This window comes from Gadus chalcogrammus, chromosome 5 (assembly GCF_026213295.1).
Source record: "Gadus chalcogrammus isolate NIFS_2021 chromosome 5, NIFS_Gcha_1.0, whole genome shotgun sequence".
NCBI classification, from domain to species: domain Eukaryota; kingdom Metazoa; phylum Chordata; class Actinopteri; order Gadiformes; family Gadidae; genus Gadus; species Gadus chalcogrammus.
The window spans coordinates 11,788,335-11,808,252 of NC_079416.1; the positions used below are offsets into that span (position 1 = coordinate 11,788,335).

Below are 19,918 nucleotides of genomic sequence, written 5' to 3' on the forward strand. Positions count from 1 at the left end.
ATGTCAATGTATGTAGCAAACATGTGTGAAAGTATCTCTTTTGGTTACATTACGCCAGAAAAAAACCAGAAAGGAAAACATCATTTTGGGATTGGACCCCCTTGCGTCTCTACGGGTGAGGTTCCAGTCCGGGCGGGCGGGGGACGGACGGACGGACCTGCTCTAGGTTGAAGACGGCGGCGGAGATGCTCTGGATGCGGTTAACGGTCCGGCCTGGATCGGCGTGGCCCTCACTCTTCACCACCACGTTCTTGTAGAGGTTCAGCTGCCAGCGCACCGCCGGGTCCTCCGACTGGGGGGGGGGGAAGGGAGGTTAAGGTGTGTGGGGTGGGGGGGGGGGGGGGGGGGGGGGGGGGGAAAGAAGGTAGACACCAAAGATGCCAATCGATGTTCGGTGATCATCATGCCTACCTTTTCCTGAAGGTGAAGATTCTGCCGGATGTGGTCTTTGACTTCATCGTCTGAGTCTTTCTTTTGAGTGAAAAGGGGGATTAAAGAATCATCAGGCTGTACAGAAGTATTACTACAGTCCTAAATATTGTCTGATTTGCAGACTTAATTGCATTTCACAACTAAATTTAAGGGCCGGATTATCATCTTGAAATAAGATCAAATGTCACCTTCATCTTTCCAAAACATATCTCTAGTTCCGATATATGTGTTTTTAGAGGTACAACTTTCAGTCAAATCGCTAAATATAATTGCTTTGTCCAATACTAATGCATGGATAAATTTTCGATATTGACTTGACATTGAGCATATACCCTCATCAAACAATAAATGTCATCAAGGAAATACATCCCAAATAGTAATCAAGTGCAACATAACAGTAACAATAAACACAATGGACAACCAACTAAATAAATCAATATGCTGTTTGTTTCTTTAGCCCGCCTTTGGCCGTTCTTTCTCCCGGTTCCCCGGGCCGGCGCCCCTGTGCCCCGGGGCTCACCAGGAGGTAGCGGTTCTTGGCCAGTGAGATGAGCTCCTGGTCCCCTGGGGTGCACATGTTCAGGCCGATGGGCAGCATCTTCTTCAGCGCCGCCACGATCAGTGAGGTCTGGATGGAGTAGAACTCCCCGCGCCGCTTCTTGTGCTTCCGCTCCTGGTCCTGCCCTCCAGACTGGAAGCATTTTGGACACAACGGAGGCCGATGTCACACACACGTAGAAAAGTCAACAGGTATTTAGAGGTGAAATGTCACAGAAAGTGTTGTTGTTCGTGTCCTCTTTAAAGCTTTGATGTGTTTCATGCCTCTGCATGTCCTTTGGCAATGTGATTCATGAGTTTAGGTTTTAGTATTTAGCGTGAACTTATCTACAGAGGGAGCCCTCCAATTTGATAAAAGTCAGACACAAGTAAAAAATAACATTTTTCAACAGCAGAAAACCCTGCATCCCAGACTCAAGCATTGACCAGTGACACATCTACAAAAGTTTAGGTGGATGCTGAAAATCCATAACAGAACATCGCTTTCCTGTTTGCTCATAGAGTAACAAGCACTGAGGGCCTACAGAGACAAAGTGGAGTGGTTGGCTCAGAGGAACTACTCATTTCTAGAATCACACACACGCACACACACACACGCAAAAATCCTGAGGTGTCATGGCTTCCACTTCACGCAGAACTAGCAGGGCTTTACTCTACTGCCGGAGAGAGTGATCCACTCGGGTTCTTAATCCAATAAAGTTTTAAAGAAGTTCACACCAGCTGGACTCTGAATCGGTGGGAACACAAGCTGAGGTCTACCTTAGACATCTTGGTCTTGTTATCCCCGGTCAGGAAGGACAGGTTGTTGATCTCGTTCTGCACCACAAAGTTCTGCTCCTCCCGTTTGAAGTTCTGCACAAAGAAGGAGATTCCAACAGTGCAAAGCAGCCGTCTGTTAGTCAGAGCCAGCTGCACTGGAAGCAGGCCTGCTGGGACTACTTAATGTGGTGTTTGTGAGTCACTACTCACGTGGGATTTGCACCACAGGATGAATATCTCTGCCACCATTCTGAAGAGCTCGTTGGAGTCCCGGTCCGGCTCTTTGAGCCACCGAGATCTACGCGAGAAACGTAAAAAAACGTCATTCATAACCACACACACACACGCAAACGCACACGCACACACACACACACACACACGCACACACACACACACACACACACAATGTCAATGTCATGAAAGAGAATCCATGTTACATATTGAAAGTAAATTGTTGATGTGGCTTTAAGTGAACAGCGTGAAGTGCAAACCATCAATCGCTGTAAACCACTCAGCACCTCAACCATCCATTTTCTCATGTTTTCATCTCTTAACATAAAAAAAGGGAATTATTCGAAATGAACAACAATAACCTAATTCCAATTAAGGCCAGTGAACCCGAAAAAACTACCCATCATGCCCCAGGCCCACCTGTTGTTGTCCACGTAGCGGATGAGCATGGGGTAGAAGGCGTACAGGTCCCGGCAGAGCACGGCAAACTCGTCCAGGATGAGCAGCTCGGCCTCCTGGGTGTCCCCCTTGCTGTCGGCCTTCAGCAGCTCCTCCTCGCCCACCACCTTCACCGTCTTCTTCTTCAGCTTGTCCAGCGTGGGCAGGAAGTGGCTCTTCAGCAGGTCGGCCCGCGCCTTGCTGATGATGGGCTGCACGTAGACTGAGGAAGGATGGGAACGTGGTTAGAGTGGTGAAGTGGTAAAGGGGGTTCAGGGGAATTCTGGTGAAGCCTTTGGATGGACGCGAGTCGTACAACACTAGTTTGGCTTTTAGTTGTCTTGTCACTTCAGCCAGCATGACAATAAGGACGGTAAGTCATTAAGGTACAATGACAATAACAGAATATACGGGATCCCGCGATCATCAATAAAAAGGACATCCACTTTCAATCATTTACATTCGCATATATATATATGACGATATACGATTTTGTGTATAACGAAGATATTTTAATATTTCGTTGATCCTCCTATTTTGAATTTATAACCTTTTTTTTATTTCCAATCTGGGAGAAATCTGGAGAATTCTGGGAGAAATCTGGGAGAAATCTGGGAGAAATCTCCACACGACCCTATCACACGCCTCTCCGGTTCCACCCCTCTCACCCCCCCCCCCCCCCCCCCCCCTCCCCCCATCCCGTACCGGCGATCCTCTTCATCCAGGACGCCTCGTCGATGCCCAGGTTGCTGTTGAGGATCTTGAGGATGTTCCCCAGCAGCAGGCTGAGGTGCTCCGAGGTGACGGTGGTGCAGCAGAGGCAGCCCCCGCTGGCCGGCTGGTTCTCGGGCCCCCGCTCCCACCAGTACGACAGGTAGTTGCAGAGCATGGGCAGCACCACCTCGATGACGTGGGGCATCTCCGTGTAGCGGGCGCCCGACTCAGCCATGTCGTTGATGTCCTTCATCAGGCCCGCCAGGCGGGGCATCTCGGGACACATGTCCTCCACCGAGTCGGGCATGCCGTGGTCTGGACACACACGCACACACACACGCATGCACACACACGCACACACACACGCACACACACACACGCACACACAAATGCACAGGAGACTTAAAGGTCAACATGGGATTCATTTAAGTAGCATAGTATATCATAGTGTCAACGTCATTGATTTTGCATCCTAGAATTCCCAATATCAGCACAACGTCAGCATTAAAGAGATACAAGGGACATCTAAAGTATATTTATTATGGTGGATCTATCTGTAATGTTTTTATATTTCTATATCATATATTAATCCCCCTAAAGAATCTTTATATTTTATTTTAATTCAATGTTGATATATATCCGGCCCTCCCTTTGGCCCCTCACTGGCCCCTCTCCGGCCCTCCCTCTGGCCCCTCTCCGGCCCTCCCTCTGGCCCCTCTCCGGCCCTCCCTCTGGCCCCTCTCCGGCCCTCCCTCCGGCCCTCCCTCCGGCCCCACTCCGGCCCTCCCTTTGGCCCCTCACTGGCCCCTCTCCGGCCCTCCCTCCGGCCCTCCCTCTGGCCCCTCTCCGGCCCTCCCTCTGGCCCCGCTCCGGCCCTCCCTTTGGCCCCTCACTGGCCCCTCTCCGGCCCTCCCTCCGGCCCTCCCTCCGGCCCCACTCCGGCCCTCCCTTTGGCCCCTCACTGGCCCCTCTCCGGCCCCTCTCCGGCCCTCCCTTTGGCCCCTCACTGGCCCCTCTCCGGCCCCTCTCCGGCCCTCCCTCTGGCCCCTGACGCTGGCTGCCCGACTTACTGGCTCGCTCCCGGACCGACTTGGTGTTGAACACGGAGCAGGGGTTGTAGGCGTTCAGCTGGGGCTCCAGGAAGGCCACGGGCAGCGCCCCCGCCAGGGTGGCCAGGCACTCCCCCAGGGCCGGCAGCTGCCTGGTGGGAGGGGGGAGGGATGGGGGTAGGGGGGGATGGAGGTGAGGAACAGAAGAATTAACAGGGCTTCTTTGCAGCCATCATATCAGGAACAATCATTTGTAAAAAAAGGATTATATTGTTTTAGGAAAACCTGCTTATATTGTCATAATATTACTAATCTAATTCGGAGAAGTTACCCGGTGTATAAATATTGTTATGATAATGATAGCGCTAATTGCTGACAATTTGTATAATTGTATGGTTTCGATTTTATTGCTTATGAATGTTAAATAAACAAATACAAAGTCAAACTCATAAACACAATGTGTGGTACCTTTCCACGTAGATGTTCTTCCCCGTGCCCAGGGCGTAGAGGCTGTTCAGGATCCGATAGCAGGACACCTGCAGGTCATCCACTGTGGCACAATCAAACAACACGCATCAAGCCCCCGGACACCGCAGAAACACCTCCCTTTCAGGTCCCGCAAAAGAGTGAAGAATTCACCCAGACTCTGTACAACCACCCCGCCCATCCCTCCTACCCATCTTACACACTTATTGTATGTTCTACGTCCTGCCACTTAATGTACGCAGTTATTGTATGTTGTACGTCCTGGCACTTAATGTACGCAGTTATTGTATGTTGTACGTCCTGGCACTTAATGTACCCACTTGTTGTGTGTATTGTATCTTACAACTTATTGTGCTGCATTTGTTTTATACGGGGAATGGGTTACCTGACAATTGTTAGTGCTTTGCACTTGGTTCTATGAACATCCTTACCGTACCGACCGTGATATATTGTTGTTTCTCTTTCTTCTGACAAATGTACTGCCTGGAAGTCGCTTTGGCTAAAAGCGTCTGCTGAATGCCCTACACATGTCAAAGTAAACATCTCCACGCCTCTGAACTCACGGAGCAGGTCCACGCCGAAGTGGTGCTGGGTGATGTGCTGGAAGAGGGCCGTGAGGATGGGCAGCAGCGCCACCGTGGTGTAGTTGATGTTCTGCGACACGCCCTTCATCTGCGAGCGCGAGTGCGTGAACTTCCCCAGCTTGAGGTTCTCGAACGTCTTCTCCAGGTCCTCGGCCGCGTTCTCGAAGAACGTCCGGAGGCCCGCCTTCACCGGTTCCGAGCCAGACTTCATCACCGTCCTGCAGGGGGAGGTGAGAGGAGATGAGGCACCGGGACGAGGGGGGATGGGTGTGTGGGTGGGGGTCCACCAGTGGACCGGTGTACAGCGATTAGACCTCTCCCCTCCCCTGGTCCTGTCAGATGACATGCACTGATTCCAGTATTGTGCATGAATACACCAAAAGAGCGGCATGCATTGCTGGTGCTCATATATTAGTGAACGGTGAACTGAACGTTCCCACTTGCAGCTACTGAACGAGTGCTTGCTCATGCTCATGCACTGGCGGCTGCGGTTAGCTTTGTTCTTCACTTTCTGCATAATATGAACCATTGTTTAAGTGGTAAAACATATACTTGCATCGTTTTTTCTTGGCTTTTAAAAGTAATCTTTTAAAATGATGATGATTGTCATGTGAACTATGAACATGAACTAGTTAATTTTAATCTGTGTGAACTGAACATTGAGCTATCTTTTGTGAAGTGTGAACTTGCACAACACTGACCGATTCCTCCTATGGCTGTTGGAGTGGCTCCAAAGAGAACGAGTTTAAAAGCGTGGGCATAATAAACCCCATAAACAGCTGAATAAAACGCAGCACTGCAACGAATCGGAGACGAATCGGAGACGGTGTGTTTGGTTTGTGTATCTTGTTTTTTACCTGTGGCGGTTTTCATTTTTGGCATGGCATTTCACATTGCGTAACATCCCATAATGAGCGCTGCTGCCGCTTAACTTAGCCCCTTACGCAGCGCCACGGGAACGAGGACGTCAGAGGCAGCTCCCGTGGATGCAGCTGTTGGCACGGCGACGCTGGCCGCACGCTTTGGAACACTTGCATGATTTAACCACGTCACAACTTGTGCGTTACATTAACACACAGAGCACGGGCGTCCGCTCACAGAGAACAACAGACGCCTGCAGCCAGAATGCACACACGTACTAAGCAGGCTCTGGCCTTGTTTGGAGACCATAGGGGATCTGTGTTAATGTCAGCATCTCCCACGCGTCCCACTAACCCAGAACAGGGTGTGGAGTGCCTAGAGGCCAAAGACCCTCCACAAGGAAGAAAGGGGAACGGTACCATGCACAACAGCCTTTCCCCGAAAGGCAAGCGCTTAGAGAAGTCCTGGAGAATCGGTAGTATCCAGCACACCTGCTGCATAGCTACCAATGGGGAACACCTGCCGGCCATGAGGCACGAAGAGAGTGAGCCAGCCATAAAGGGAGAGAGAACCTCTCCCCGCGAGGAAGGATTGTGGCAACTTCCCCTAATATGGTGAGGGGTAAGCGGCCAGTGGCACTTAAGAGGAACCCCCTACGAGAGCGGGGACACTAGGAGAGAGGGACTTATTGTGTGTGCTGACTACTGTCTCTCACCGCCGTTACTTTTGTCGTCCACCCAGACTCCAGTCGACCCTGAAGGTCTCCCAGGAAACCTACCCTGGACCGAGAAGAATTGACGTTGGACTTCACCCTCTGCCTTGCCCTCACTGTTTTAAATAAAGCCCCTTTGTTACTGTTGCCCAAAACCAAAGTCGACCTTGTCTCAGTCAAACGGCCACAAGGGCCTCTTTTCTTAACACGCTAGCCGCCTCACTTTATGATCGTAGTTCTATCAGAGCTTTTGTTTATGACGTTAACATTAGGTCATTTTGCCCGGTAGCTTTTAATCAAAGCAAATCAAAAATGGGATTAACCAAAGCATACATCAGTAGTAAGTAAAGCGAACGCCAGGAGGTGAACAGACAAGACCCGCTGGGGATGACCTTCAAACTCGTCAGGCAATATGGTTCTCACCTGGTGTCCAAGGTATGTGCCAAGATATGGAGACAGCTGACCATGGTGGTGGAGTCACTACCTATAGTATACAGACACGTGCAAATACACACACACGCGCACAGTCACAGACACACACAGACGCACAGAAAAAACATGAGGAAGGATCAAGGAGACAGATTAAGGACAGATAAATCTCACAAATACCTTCTCTACATCTAAATACATACAACATAAAACCAAAGCCATTGTTTAAAAGGGTTTAAGTCCCACATGATCACACCTTACACATGCACACACCCACACACACACACACACACAGAAACACTTGATGCATGCACACACAGACACTGCCCAAAGAGGAATTAGCGGTCTTACCAAAGAGGGAAATCCTATGTCTCACAAGAGCTGCTAACTTACAGAACAGGCTGAAAGAGTAGAGGAACAGAGGGGACGGAAGACGAAGGAGACAAAGAAGAGGGAGAAAACACTGAATTCAGGAGGCACAGCGACAGAGAGGTTTGTCAAAGTGTGTGTTGTCAGAGTTTGGCAGAGGGGAGTGGGCGACCGGGGTACCTGGTGACCATTTCCTTCTCCTTGTTGGAGGCGTAGCCGCTGCTGCTCAGGTTCTTATTGGGCGAGGAGAGGAAGTAGAGCGAGTGGTTCTTGAAGTACTGGTCGATGAGAGGGAGGAGGACCTGCGAGAGGACGAAGAGGTGATGAAGGCGGGACGTCCGATTGAGTGACACCGTGTTTCCTTGTGTTTGTTGGTAGGGTTCAGACTCACTTTGGCAAAGAACTTGATCTCCTGCTCATGAGGGGACCTGTCGGTTTTTCCACTGATGGCCATGGACTCTAGAGTTAGAACGTGGTTTATAATATTTAGATTAATTATTAACAACTTGGAAAATCATCTTCATCCAAATTAACATGTCATCGTCATCATTATCGTCATTATTGTTCATGACATCATCTTTGTGTCAATCATCATCAACACCATCGTCATCATCATCACCAGCATTATAATCACCACAATCATCATGACCACCATCACCATCATTATCCCTATCATCACCGTCACCATTCCCATCATCCCACTATTATCACAAGGGGCTGGACAAAATATCGATACGGCAATATATCATCGCTCTTTATTTTGCGATATGAGAATCGATACGCTGGCACAGAATATATATATTTTTGAACCCATTAATTTTCAATTTTTTACATATTTTTTAAGACGTGTAACTGAAAAACGAATTTAACCCATGAATAAAGACAAAGATAGAGCACTTAATCACCTATCATGATGAATCGTTATAGGATTGTCTAACAATATATAGATTATCGCAGAATTGCTGTATCGCGATATTATGGGTTCCGTGGACCATGTCTCGCGTATCGTACTGTATCGGTAGATAACCTGTGGTTCCCTTCCCTTATTATCACTATCCCCCTATCACAGTGTTTTCTGGGGTCCCTGGAGAGAAAACTCCTTGGGGCGCCAGGGGGGGGCTTCCTACCCAGGTGGGCGATGAACTCGTGGGCCGAGTCCACGTACTTCAGCAGCTTCTTGAGGAACTTGTATGCAAACCTCTTCTCCATCGACGACGAGTCCTGCTCCATGTCCTTCATGCCTCTGCCACGCGCACACACACATAAGCAAACACAAACACACACAAGCAAACGCACAAACACACAAACAAGAATAGACATTTTGATGTTAATGCATGAAATGTTATAATGTTGATATAATAATGCAAAAAATCGACTGAAAAATAACTATACTATCCTAAATAAAAAAAAAGTGGCAAAGCGGATTTTAATTGAGAAGGGAAATTGGAGTACCAGGTTTTGAGCCAAATCAATAACATGGAGCAGGAATTCTACTTTCACAGCGGGCAAGCGGGTATGAGGAGCTGCAGCAAGTCAAACGGAGAAACAATTAACCTTGTGGTGACGTAGCCATTGATCTGCAGGAAGCGGAACAGATCCTGGGCCTTCTCTCGATCCCGCGCCTTCTCCTTCGCCGTCAGCGTGTCGTAGGGTACCAGCAGAGGGTGTGTTCCCCCACCTGAACACACACACACACACACACACACACACACACACACACACACACACACACACACACACACACACACACACACACACACACACACACACACACACACACACACACACACACACACACACAGAGCAGGCGGTTATGCTCAGTAACTGAGCATCGTTCATGGCTGACTGAATACAGCTATTTCCTGAATGTCTCTATCTGACAGCAGCGGCTTTAGTGGAATCCTTTGCTACTCTGATCTCTGAAACACACACACATGCGCGCGCACACACACATACACACACTCACACAGACACACACCCACACTCACACACGCCATACTCAAATTCACAAAAAAACGTAATCCCCTTACACTATCAGTTCTGTATGTGTGTGCGTGTTTGTGTGTGTGGTTGTATGTCTGTGCGTGTTTGTGTGTGCGTGTGTGTGTGTTAGTGTGTGATTGCACATGTGTGTGTGTGTGTGTGCATATGTCTGACTGTGTGTGTGCATATGTGCTTGTGTGTGTGTGTTCGCGTGTGTATGTGTGTGTGTCCCAGGTGGGATCAACCACACTAGGGAGTCACCTTTGCTTCCAAGGTCACTCTTTTTCTTCTTCGCCCAGATGTTATGATAATTCTCCGCCAGCACATCCACCATGCCCTTGGGAAACACATACACAGTGTCACACCATCATTACCATGATTATGCATGCATGGGATAACCATAATGAACATAGCCTTAAGAGACAGATATATAGATAACACTCATCAGCTCAATGTATAGAGATAATCACCTGCAAGTCTCTGGACAGCACCACGTTGCTTGTGTCTATTGGAGTTGGGTTAAAACCGTTTGCCTGTAAATGTTCCAAACATAAAAATGTGTGTCCAGTAAGTGGATTATTTCATAGTATTCCTCTCAGTTCTTTTCTTTGTCTTCTCGCTAGCCTCATAGCATAATTTCCTAAGTCATATTTTGGCCACATTGTTATATCTAACCCAACTCTACTCTCCTAACACAGCTGATTCACTGAGCCTCAGTGGCTCTATCCTAAGCCAATCAGACTGTTTCTTACATTCCATAAGCTCTATCCGCCTAAGTCTTCTATTTGTCTCAGTCATTTTTTAAATACGAGATTAATCGTAAACTATGACTTAGGCAACTATACTGTGAGGCTGACGAATACACCGTTGAGGAATATGCAGTCAATTTCGGGCGTTGCTATCGACCCAACCTGGGATGCCTGGGAGATTTTGCGCATCTTCTCGCTCTGTTGAGACATGCTCTCTCCATCCTTGGAGCGGTCCACCACCCAGCCCATGGCCAGCATGCTCCTGAGGGTGTCTCTGATGGGCCAGCGGTAGATGTCCTTCTCCTGGGGTCAGCAGACGAGGACCGTATTATCCATCAAGCATTATATTTAAAACAATTTCAATTTGGGACATAAACTGACTTCTTATGTCAAAGTGGTCGACAAACACCGAGGATGATTGTGTTCATTTTCCTTCTTATTGATCCATGTTAAACCGTTTCTATCATTGCTTATAGAAATCAATACATTGGTATATATTTCTATGTTCATATTTCTTATATTAAGTTTTTCTAAATATTGATCGTGCAGAATCCTGAACAATCCAGCTTTTACGTCATTCCTAATCCTATTCCACTCTTCTTCTAGGGAGGACATTTCTGCTCACTGCACCTTCTCTGTCAGGCCCTTGTACATCCTGAGCTGGGGGTGAGTCTTGGCCTTCTCATCCACACACTCTCCATACTTCCACCCCAGCAACACCTGGAGGGGACCGAGGGGAAGGGGGTTGCAGTTTAACATTTGAACCACCAGAGGGCGTATCATGCTATGGGATTTTACAACCAAAGGAAAAGACCGAACAACTGATGGCACAATGGTAGAGACTAACCTTTTCGGCTGACCATTTATCATGGGAATGCTCAGCATACTTGTTGGCAAAGTACTCCAGCTTGTCGGTTAGCGATATGCTAGGAAAGGTAAACGCGTGAGATTTAAACCTCAAGGCTACATTAATCCATCCTAGCATGCTTGAAATCCAAGTGAGGCTCCAGAACCACAAGACAGTCAATCATACTAATAAAGTCTATGGCACTTAAAGAGGAGTTACTGTGTTGCTCTCGTCATACCAAAGGTGGATGATATACACACACGCACATACGCACACACACACGCAGCACATACACACTTGCACTCACAAACACAGAGACACACACAGATGTATGTGCAGGCAAACACGCACACAGACACACGCAAACACGCGCGCATGTTGTAAATTGGGACCTACTTGGATGTATTGATCGGCTTGGGGTCAAAGTTGCCGTGGGCGTCGACGGAGGCGGGCTTCTCCACGTTGGTGTTAATGGAGGCATCCACGTAGTCGGGGGGGAGGGCCCCTGAGATGGCGCTGAGGCAGGGCATGGCCATCTTGAACAGCTCAGAGTCATACTTCTATGCAGAAAATGAATGAGGTAAGTAGCAGTCCAAAATGTATAAAAGGGTCTAAAAAATATATATACACATTTATTTATCAGAATCAATGTGAATTAATGGAGCAAATTTAAGTACACCATTCAACGCTTCTGTATGCAATTTGAGAGAGAATTTGATTTAATCAATTAAATCGAATTAAATGAAACATTAATCTTTTATTGCGATCTGCATCCATGGGAAACTGAAGCGCCGTTGCACGACTTGGGAGCACTGATGTGGTGAGAACGGGGGTATTGAGGGATTCCGGGGTCCCTGCAGAGACCAGGGACTAATGTGGGATCCTCTTAAGAGAGCTGGGGCCCCAGAGCACCCCAGGCTCGGATCAATGAGGGTGGGGGGGGGACTGGGCTAATATTGATGTTTTCTAGCTCCCGCTCGGCACCGCCTCGCTCTCACCGATGTGCATTAAACGGATTGTGCCGCACCTACCAGTCTTCGTTAGGAGGACATCTCAACGCCGCGTGAAGGAGAGCGCCGTCCGCTAACGTTAGCGTTGCTAGGTAGCCACGCCGCATAGGGCTACATCGATTTGAGCCTGAACCGACGTTCACACCGTGCAAGTTGTGTCAGCGTGTCAGATAGAAATAATAATATATATTTCACTGTTGATGGTATAATAGGAATTACATTATAAAAATATGTTCGATTCCACTTAGGAAAATTATGTTTCTTTTAATGGGATTACCCACTCCGATGAAGCTTTCGGGGACAAGGCAGTGAGAAGAAAAGCATTCACCAGTCAAATTCAATACAATACTACGAGTTACCATTCAAGGACAACCCCAGAAGAGAGCCCCCCACCGTCGACCTCAGCCACACTCCACACACTGTGTGATCAGAGCGGAGAACACTTCATTAAAAGCGGTCCTCATCTCCCTCTGATGGCTTAACATGCACCTCCCCCCCACGAGAAGAGAGAGAAGGCATGAACCCCTCACCCTCTGGGACAGCGAATCAAACACGCCCCAGAAGATCTTCTTGGTGAGGAGCAGCTCTTCGTCCGAGGCCATGCCGTAGCTGCCCCAGCCCGAAGGCAGGCAGTAGTACTTCCAGTTCTGCTCGTAGTGATTGGTCAGCAGCTGGGAGTTGGGGGGGGAGAGGGCAAAGGTCAGCACATTCAGAGTCAAAGACACTCGCTGGTATTCATTTAGTCATTCGTCATTTGACACACAAAAAGAGAGAGAGACATACTGATCAGACATTAGTGTGACTATGTGTGTGTGTGCGAGTGAGCGAGTGCATGCGTGCGTGCGTGCGTGCGTGCGTGCGTGAGTGAGTGAGTGTGTGAGTGTGTGATTGAGTGTGAGTGTGTGCACAGGCTGGCGTTCTGGGCCCTACCCTGAGAGGCATCTTGCAGTACTCGGTCAGCAAGGGCACGTCAAACACCAGCCTCCTCAGCAGCTGCTGCAGCATGGAGGGGCGGAGGTATCTGTAGGGTGACCAATACAGGGAGTTAACCAATAGAGGGAGAGCAGGATGTAGAATTGACCAATAGAGAGAGAGTATGATATGGAATTAACAAATAGAGAGATGGTAGGATGTGGGCGAACCAATAGAGAGAGAGTTTGATTGGGGAGAACCAATAGAGACAGTAGGATGTAGGAGACCCAATAGAGAGACAATATGATGGGGAGAACCAATCGAGAGACAGTAGGATGTAGGGGACCCAATAGAGAGACTGTATGATGTAGGAGACCCAGTAGAGAGACAGTAGGATGTAGGAGAACCAATCGAGAGACAGTAGGATGTAGGAGACCTAATAGAGACAGTAGGATGTAGGAGACCCAATAGAGAGACATTATGATGGGGAGAACCAATCGAGAGACAGTAGGATGTAGGAGACCTAATAGAGACAGTAGGATGTAGGAGACCCAATAGAGAGACATTATGATGGGGAGAACCAATCGAGAGACAGTAGGATGTAGGAGACCTAATAGAGACAGTAGGATGTAGGAGACCCAATAGAGAGACATTATGATGGGGAGAACCAATCGAGAGACAGTAGGATGTAGGAGACCTAATAGAGACAGTAGGATGTAGGAGACCCAATAGAGAGACATTATGATGGGGAGAACCAATAGAGAGACAGTAGGATGTCTTTATGACAACAGCCCCTTCATACACAAACCAATTTGGCCTCAGTCTCGTCTGATGGCATTTAACGACGGGGATATTTTTAGCACAATAAGAGGCCCTTGAGCGTGCTAACCTGACATTAGGAAGGGGATATAAAAAATCCTCCCATGTTTCTCCCACTCCCAGAACGGCAATGCTGTTTCTATTTTTAGCTCAACTTCTGGAGCTTCTCCGAAAGACGAAAAATATTTTGAGAGTTAACACGTGTATTCCTAAGGCAGCCGCTCTACACGATGTCTGTTCAAAACCTTGACACCCACTTTCTTCAAGAACCTTGGTTTCCGGAGAAGATATCTGAGCTTTAGTATACGGTACAAGTGTTAACGTTAACGTTCGCCGTTCACCAACAGACCCCCACCGCAGGCGACATGATCGCTCAAAGCAAACACAACGCGAAAGAAAGAAAGCGAAACGCCCTGTTCACCCAGATGAGAGCTCATCTGCTTTCAGATGACACAGCCCCGCACAACGAGACACCCACGTGGGGGGTGTCTCCGTAGGGGGTACAGCGCGGTTGGGTTAGTCATGAGTGGGCGGCATGTTGCTCAGGAGGTAAAGCGGGTCGGCTGGTAGCTGGGAGGCTGCTATTTCGATCCCCGGATCCCCAGTGTCGAGGTTGTCCCTTAGCAAGAAGACACCACACCCTAACAGCTCCCGAGGAGCTGGCTGTCGCCTTGCGTGGTTGTCACCGCCGTCGGTGTGTGAATGTGTGCATGAACGGCCGAATGTAAGGCAATATTGTAAAGCACTTTGAGTGGCCAGTGGTTAGAAAATCACCACATGGGGCGCCCCGTTGGCTCACCGGGGAGGGCGCGTACCATTAGGGCTGGGTAAAAATACTGATTCATCAATGCACTGCAATTTATTTGTTCTCGATTCAATTTCGCGATTTTTTGGAAATCTATTATTTCCAAAAAAAGAAAAAAAGTAAAAAAAGAAGCATACTCATTGTAATCTAGCGAGTATGCCTAAATGTACAGGCCCTTTTACATTTGTCCATGCTATGATTATTACTTTTATGCTGCAAGTTTAGCTCAGGAACAATACTATGCAATTCCCTTTTTGCTAGTTAAAGCACAATGAAATTGTTAATTCATTTTGAAATGGTTAATTCTAAATAATATTTAGGTATTTTTGTCATCTGCATGTATTATTGAATCGATATCGAAGCAATTGGATCAATATCAAATCAAAATCGAATCGAATCAAAACCTAAAGAATCAAATTGAATTGAATTGTGAGGTAGCTGGCAATGCCCAGCCCCACGTACCCTTAAGGTACAGTCCTAATAGCAGTTGTCTCCTCCCCTCTATCTCCCATTTCTTCCTGTCTATTCCACTCTATCATAAAGCATAAATAGCATAGTCGGTTCCACGGAGCTGCGTACTTGCAGACGGCCAGCAGGCACTCCTCGATGGCGTCCCGCTGGGCCTTGGTGAGTGAGCGGCCCTTGGACAGGCGGTAGACGGTGTGCAGGGTGGAGTCCACCAGGGCGGCGTAGTGCTCGGTGCCGGCGAACAGCGGGGCGCAGCGGGTGAGCAGCGGCAGCATGGCCGAGCCGATGTAGCGGTTCATGGCCAGCGCCGACTCGCTGGTCCGGAGGCCCTCCTGCAGAGGGGAAGGGCCGAGGTCAGGGGGACTGGGGAGGTGGGAGGTGGGAGGCGGTGGAGCTTTGGGATGCACGCGTCGCGTTGCATCCGGCAGACACCCACGGTTCATTGGTTTGAGTCAATGCAGTTGATCGATGTAGAACTGATGACTTTTTGGGAAAAATAATAATGTAAAAATAGGTTCAGGAATGTCAATGTACACATACACACACACGCGCACACACAAAGGCTTATTCATTCACTCACTTATCCAGAAAACATCGCTACAATCTCTTTCAAACTCATGTCATTTGACCAATGCTCCATCCTTAAAGTCGCATCTTCTGCAACCGTCATATTTGAAAGTTATACGAGAGCCAGGACCGCTGGGATCTGTTTGGGAAGGGGGTGGAGCAGGGGGGGGGGGTTGCTACGCACCGCGTCCAGGAAGGCGGAGGCTCGGAGGTCTGGCAGGAAGCCCACCTCCAGCAGGTGGAGCAGGAAGCCCTGCTCCTCCACGCCGTACACCCGGTCCAGGAACAGCACCATGGGCGCTTTGTGGTCGGGCTGGAAGCAGGCCGACATGTCCGGCTCGGTGACGGACCCGTCTTGGGGGAGAGGGGGAGGAGGGAGGGGGGGTGGAGCGGAGGGGGATGGGATGGGGGGGGTGGGGTGAAAGAGAGCAGATGAAAAAACGGAGCGCATTACAATAATACTCCTGCTTTGGCATTCAGCCAGCAGTGTATCCGAGATGCTGACATGTTAATAAATGGTTGCGTTCCAACACTTAATCTCCGTCACCGCCCATCGCACCCCAACCGCGTTGCAACCGAGACGAAGAACCGAAGAACCCCGACAACTCCTCCCCCTCGTCCCTGGGACCCTGTGGTCCCCAGCAGCGTGGCGGCAGGGGGGCTCGGGGGGGCTGGGTGGCCTGGTGGGACGTGGGGGCTCGGTGGGCTGGGGGGGAACAGAGGGCTCGGTGGCCTTGGGGGGGACCGGGGGGCTTAGTGGGCTGGGGGGGACCGGGGGGCTCGGTGGTCTGATAAGCTGGGGGGACGGGGGGACGGGGGACTCGCTTGGCTGGGGTTGACGGGAGGCATGGTGGGCTAGGGGGAGCAGGGGGACGAGGCTCCATTAAAAGCAGCCCTTCTGAACCACGCCGGGTCCCTTCTGATCACGGGATTCGTGTGTATTCATTAGGTGAGGCGCCGCGGCGTGCAGGCAACAAATGTTGTGTCCCGCCTCGCGGCCTGCCGCTACACACCCCCCCCGCCAACCCCCCACCCCCCCTCGCGCCCACACGCCCTCCGCCCGCGACGGAGACCACAGCCGTGGCGTCGGTGGAGCTGGCGAGCGCGGGAGGTGAATTTAAGCGTGTCTATTACGGGCGTCGCGCTCTCTAATGCAGATCGATGAATAGAGCAGCACCAAATAACCTGTCGGCGCGGGAGATGATTGCTTTTATTCTGAGCGCCGGCGCCTGAAAAAAACTCGGATTACAAAAAGGCGGGAGCGCTGAATAACAACAACAACAACATCAAATGGGCATGAGCGCCGGAGCTGAATGGACGACCTCCAGCCCGGCTCTGAATGTCGGAGCGTTTCGTCCTTTCAACAGCTGTTGGTGTTCACTGTTCTGAATATCTAATCAACATCGGGGGGGGGGGGGGGGGGGGGGGTAACGCAGTGCAGGACGGCGGTCACACACAACCAGACAAACCCACGCGTGGGGACAGGGTACCTTTGTTGACGACGGGCATCTTGAGCGGGATGCTGATGATGCCCACCAGGTCCTCGGTGGGCACCAGGGAGCGCAGGATGGCTCGTATCCGCAGAGCCTCCCCTTTGCCCTTGTTGATCAACTGGAGAACACACACACACACACACACACACACACACACACACACACACACACACACACACACACAGGGGAAAAAGGTAGATGGGAGAGGGGGATGAAATGTAGACCAATATCAACTAGGCATCGCGGTCATGGCTGTATGCAGGGTTCGAAGATAGTGAGGATGTCACACACGTCGGACACAAGGTAACAAGTCTCAAATGTATTCAGCGTTTACTCATCCCGGAGGGGTTCTCATCCGCAGATTTTGTTTACAGTTCAATTTAGTCTCTAATTTAGTTTTTATCTCAAGAAAAAGGTTGATTTGCGGACCTCATAACCTCCTAGCTGGCTACGGCCAAGATGGTGGTACGGTGGGTCACCTCTCTGAGGGTCTCGTCGTTGCAGGAGGACGTTACTCACGTGCATCTCCGGGGCGCATCGGCCCAGCAGGTCGATCAGAGCCGAGTAGAAGGACATGATGGCGTTCCCCATGTGCACCACCTCCTCTTCGTCCTCGCCGTCCGCCGACCTGTCCAAACGTACAAGAGATCGTTGAGGGCGAACCAGGGGAGCCCTCAAGGTGCGCTCAAACCAAAGATGGAGGCGGGGCGCGAATCCAGACGAAGTCAATGCAAAGATGTGAATAGAGGTGAATTTTCCACCCGAAAACTTGTGGCGCAAATTTCTTCGCAGGTCGACCCACTTTCTCGCCGGATGACATTTGATATTTTCCGCAAATTTCGCTCGATGCATTCTGGTGACAGCCTACCAGCGTTGACTCTCAGATTCAACGACAACATGGAGGAGAAAGTGACTGATGCCGTTTGTGGACTCCCAGAGCTCTATATAATATAATATATAATACCAAGGCCAAAAGCTGTGTGCGCCTCCTGATAACATTAGGAACCCATAAACGACGGCGATGGGTTCTCCAACGTCTCTTGTTCTTCCTACACAAGAAGAGACTTGTAGTGCTATTAATCAAGGCTTTGAATTGGTTTCCAAAGACTCGGTCCTGGTCTTACGCGTCGGAGCTGATCCCGTGCACCGAGCCGGGCAGGTCCAGGGCAGGGGTCTCGGAGATCTTGATGGCCTCCTTCATGGCGGCCAGCAGGCCGTTGCCCCCCTCCCCCCGCAGGGCGGGGCCGAAGCACTCGGGCCGACGGATAAGCAGCTTCACCACCACGTTGGAGTTCTCCTCCACGCTCTCGCCTGGGGCACACGCGCAGACGTGGAGGTACACACACACACACACACACATAGATACACACACACACACACATACACATGCATAGGTAAACACACACACATAGATACAAACACACAAACACATAGATACAGACACACACACATGCACACATTCACATTCGTACGCACGTACTCACAATCATGTACACATGCGCGCACACACACACACACACACACTCACACGCACACACACACACACACGCATACATACAGACAGACACACACACACACATATACACACACACACACAAACACACAGTTACAGTTATAGTTACGTACATGCATTGTGTGGCACATAATGCAGTAAACGATTATGTCAAGAGACTCGCATTTCCTTCCAGATAGACAACAATGTCGTTGCTCGGAGGTCAAGGGGCTGAGTGTTTACCGTTGACGAAGACGGCGAAACGCAGGAAGGACAGGTAGCGCTCCCCCTCGATGGGGTTCCAGCCGATGTCCGGGTATCCCTTAGCCAGCAGCATGGGACAGCTCTGCAGACCGCACCCGGCCAGGTAGGTGACCACCTGCGGAGAATACAGGATACAGAATAATAACAACAGTGATAACAGAGCTTAATGGACACCTCCGCTTTGGACTCAGCGGAGAATAGGGATAGTGTAGGTAGGCTAACTGTCGTGTTGGCAGTAATGGTATTTGGGTAATTTTTCAGTAATTAATCTTGAAAGGATTTGCCTTTTTGGGAAGGTTTTGTTGTGATTGAAACAGCTTCAGTGTTGCTCATAGGAGATGTGGCAAAACAAAGCTTTTATTAGCCCAGGCTACAGTACATTTTGGTTGATTTAGGATTTTACAGAGCTACAAGTACTCTTAAATAATATAGCCAACAAAACATCCCATGATGCACACAGATGCACAATGCCTATAGTCCTATTTTATATTGATGTAGCAATTTAAATGATAAGACAGATGAGGACAAAGGAGAAAAAACTAAAAACAAGCAAAATATCAACATACAAAAGCACACCAAAGAAGTGGTAGAGAGAGGGAAGTGAGAAGTGGGAAGAGAAAGGTGAGTTTTCTGTGACGCTTCAGCGGGAGGAGAGAGGTGGAGAGGGAGGGAGCTCCAGAGGGGGGGGATGGATCCGCTCTCCATTAGGACCTTCACAGGCCTCCACAGGACATACATCTCAATGTTACCACTACAGCCAATCGTTACCTAGAATCCTAGTCAGAGTCCAACAGTGTAGGGAACAGTGTGTGTGAGAGAGAGCGAGAGAGAGAGAGAGAGAGAGAGAGAGAGAGAGAGAGAGAGAGAGAGAGAGAGAGAGAGAGAGC

At 49.6% G+C, this 19,918-nt stretch overlaps 1 protein-coding gene across 1 annotated transcript in view; it reads right to left on the reverse strand.

Moving 5' to 3' along the window:
* The window catches only part of LOC130382113 (ryanodine receptor 3-like), a 111,008-nt gene that overhangs the window by 24,498 nt on the left and 66,592 nt on the right, over positions 1 to 19,918 (reverse strand). The window contains exons 44-73 of the mRNA XM_056589722.1: positions 19,011 to 19,146; positions 18,400 to 18,586; positions 17,795 to 17,903; positions 17,273 to 17,393; positions 15,967 to 16,136; positions 15,327 to 15,547; positions 13,142 to 13,232; positions 12,742 to 12,882; positions 11,598 to 11,761; positions 11,202 to 11,280; positions 10,985 to 11,074; positions 10,517 to 10,657; positions 10,076 to 10,138; positions 9,867 to 9,942; positions 9,177 to 9,300; positions 8,750 to 8,865; positions 8,014 to 8,081; positions 7,803 to 7,924; positions 7,605 to 7,654; positions 7,248 to 7,308; positions 5,231 to 5,469; positions 4,650 to 4,731; positions 4,203 to 4,333; positions 3,124 to 3,447; positions 2,401 to 2,641; positions 1,960 to 2,047; positions 1,717 to 1,842; positions 953 to 1,123; positions 412 to 471; positions 158 to 292 (exon numbers count right to left, since the gene is read on the reverse strand). Coding sequence (XP_056445697.1) covers positions 158 to 292; positions 412 to 471; positions 953 to 1,123; positions 1,717 to 1,842; positions 1,960 to 2,047; positions 2,401 to 2,641; positions 3,124 to 3,447; positions 4,203 to 4,333; positions 4,650 to 4,731; positions 5,231 to 5,469; positions 7,248 to 7,308; positions 7,605 to 7,654; positions 7,803 to 7,924; positions 8,014 to 8,081; positions 8,750 to 8,865; positions 9,177 to 9,300; positions 9,867 to 9,942; positions 10,076 to 10,138; positions 10,517 to 10,657; positions 10,985 to 11,074; positions 11,202 to 11,280; positions 11,598 to 11,761; positions 12,742 to 12,882; positions 13,142 to 13,232; positions 15,327 to 15,547; positions 15,967 to 16,136; positions 17,273 to 17,393; positions 17,795 to 17,903; positions 18,400 to 18,586; positions 19,011 to 19,146 — 3,927 coding nt within the window. The remainder of the gene's footprint in view (positions 1 to 157; positions 293 to 411; positions 472 to 952; positions 1,124 to 1,716; positions 1,843 to 1,959; positions 2,048 to 2,400; positions 2,642 to 3,123; positions 3,448 to 4,202; positions 4,334 to 4,649; positions 4,732 to 5,230; positions 5,470 to 7,247; positions 7,309 to 7,604; positions 7,655 to 7,802; positions 7,925 to 8,013; positions 8,082 to 8,749; positions 8,866 to 9,176; positions 9,301 to 9,866; positions 9,943 to 10,075; positions 10,139 to 10,516; positions 10,658 to 10,984; positions 11,075 to 11,201; positions 11,281 to 11,597; positions 11,762 to 12,741; positions 12,883 to 13,141; positions 13,233 to 15,326; positions 15,548 to 15,966; positions 16,137 to 17,272; positions 17,394 to 17,794; positions 17,904 to 18,399; positions 18,587 to 19,010; positions 19,147 to 19,918) is intronic.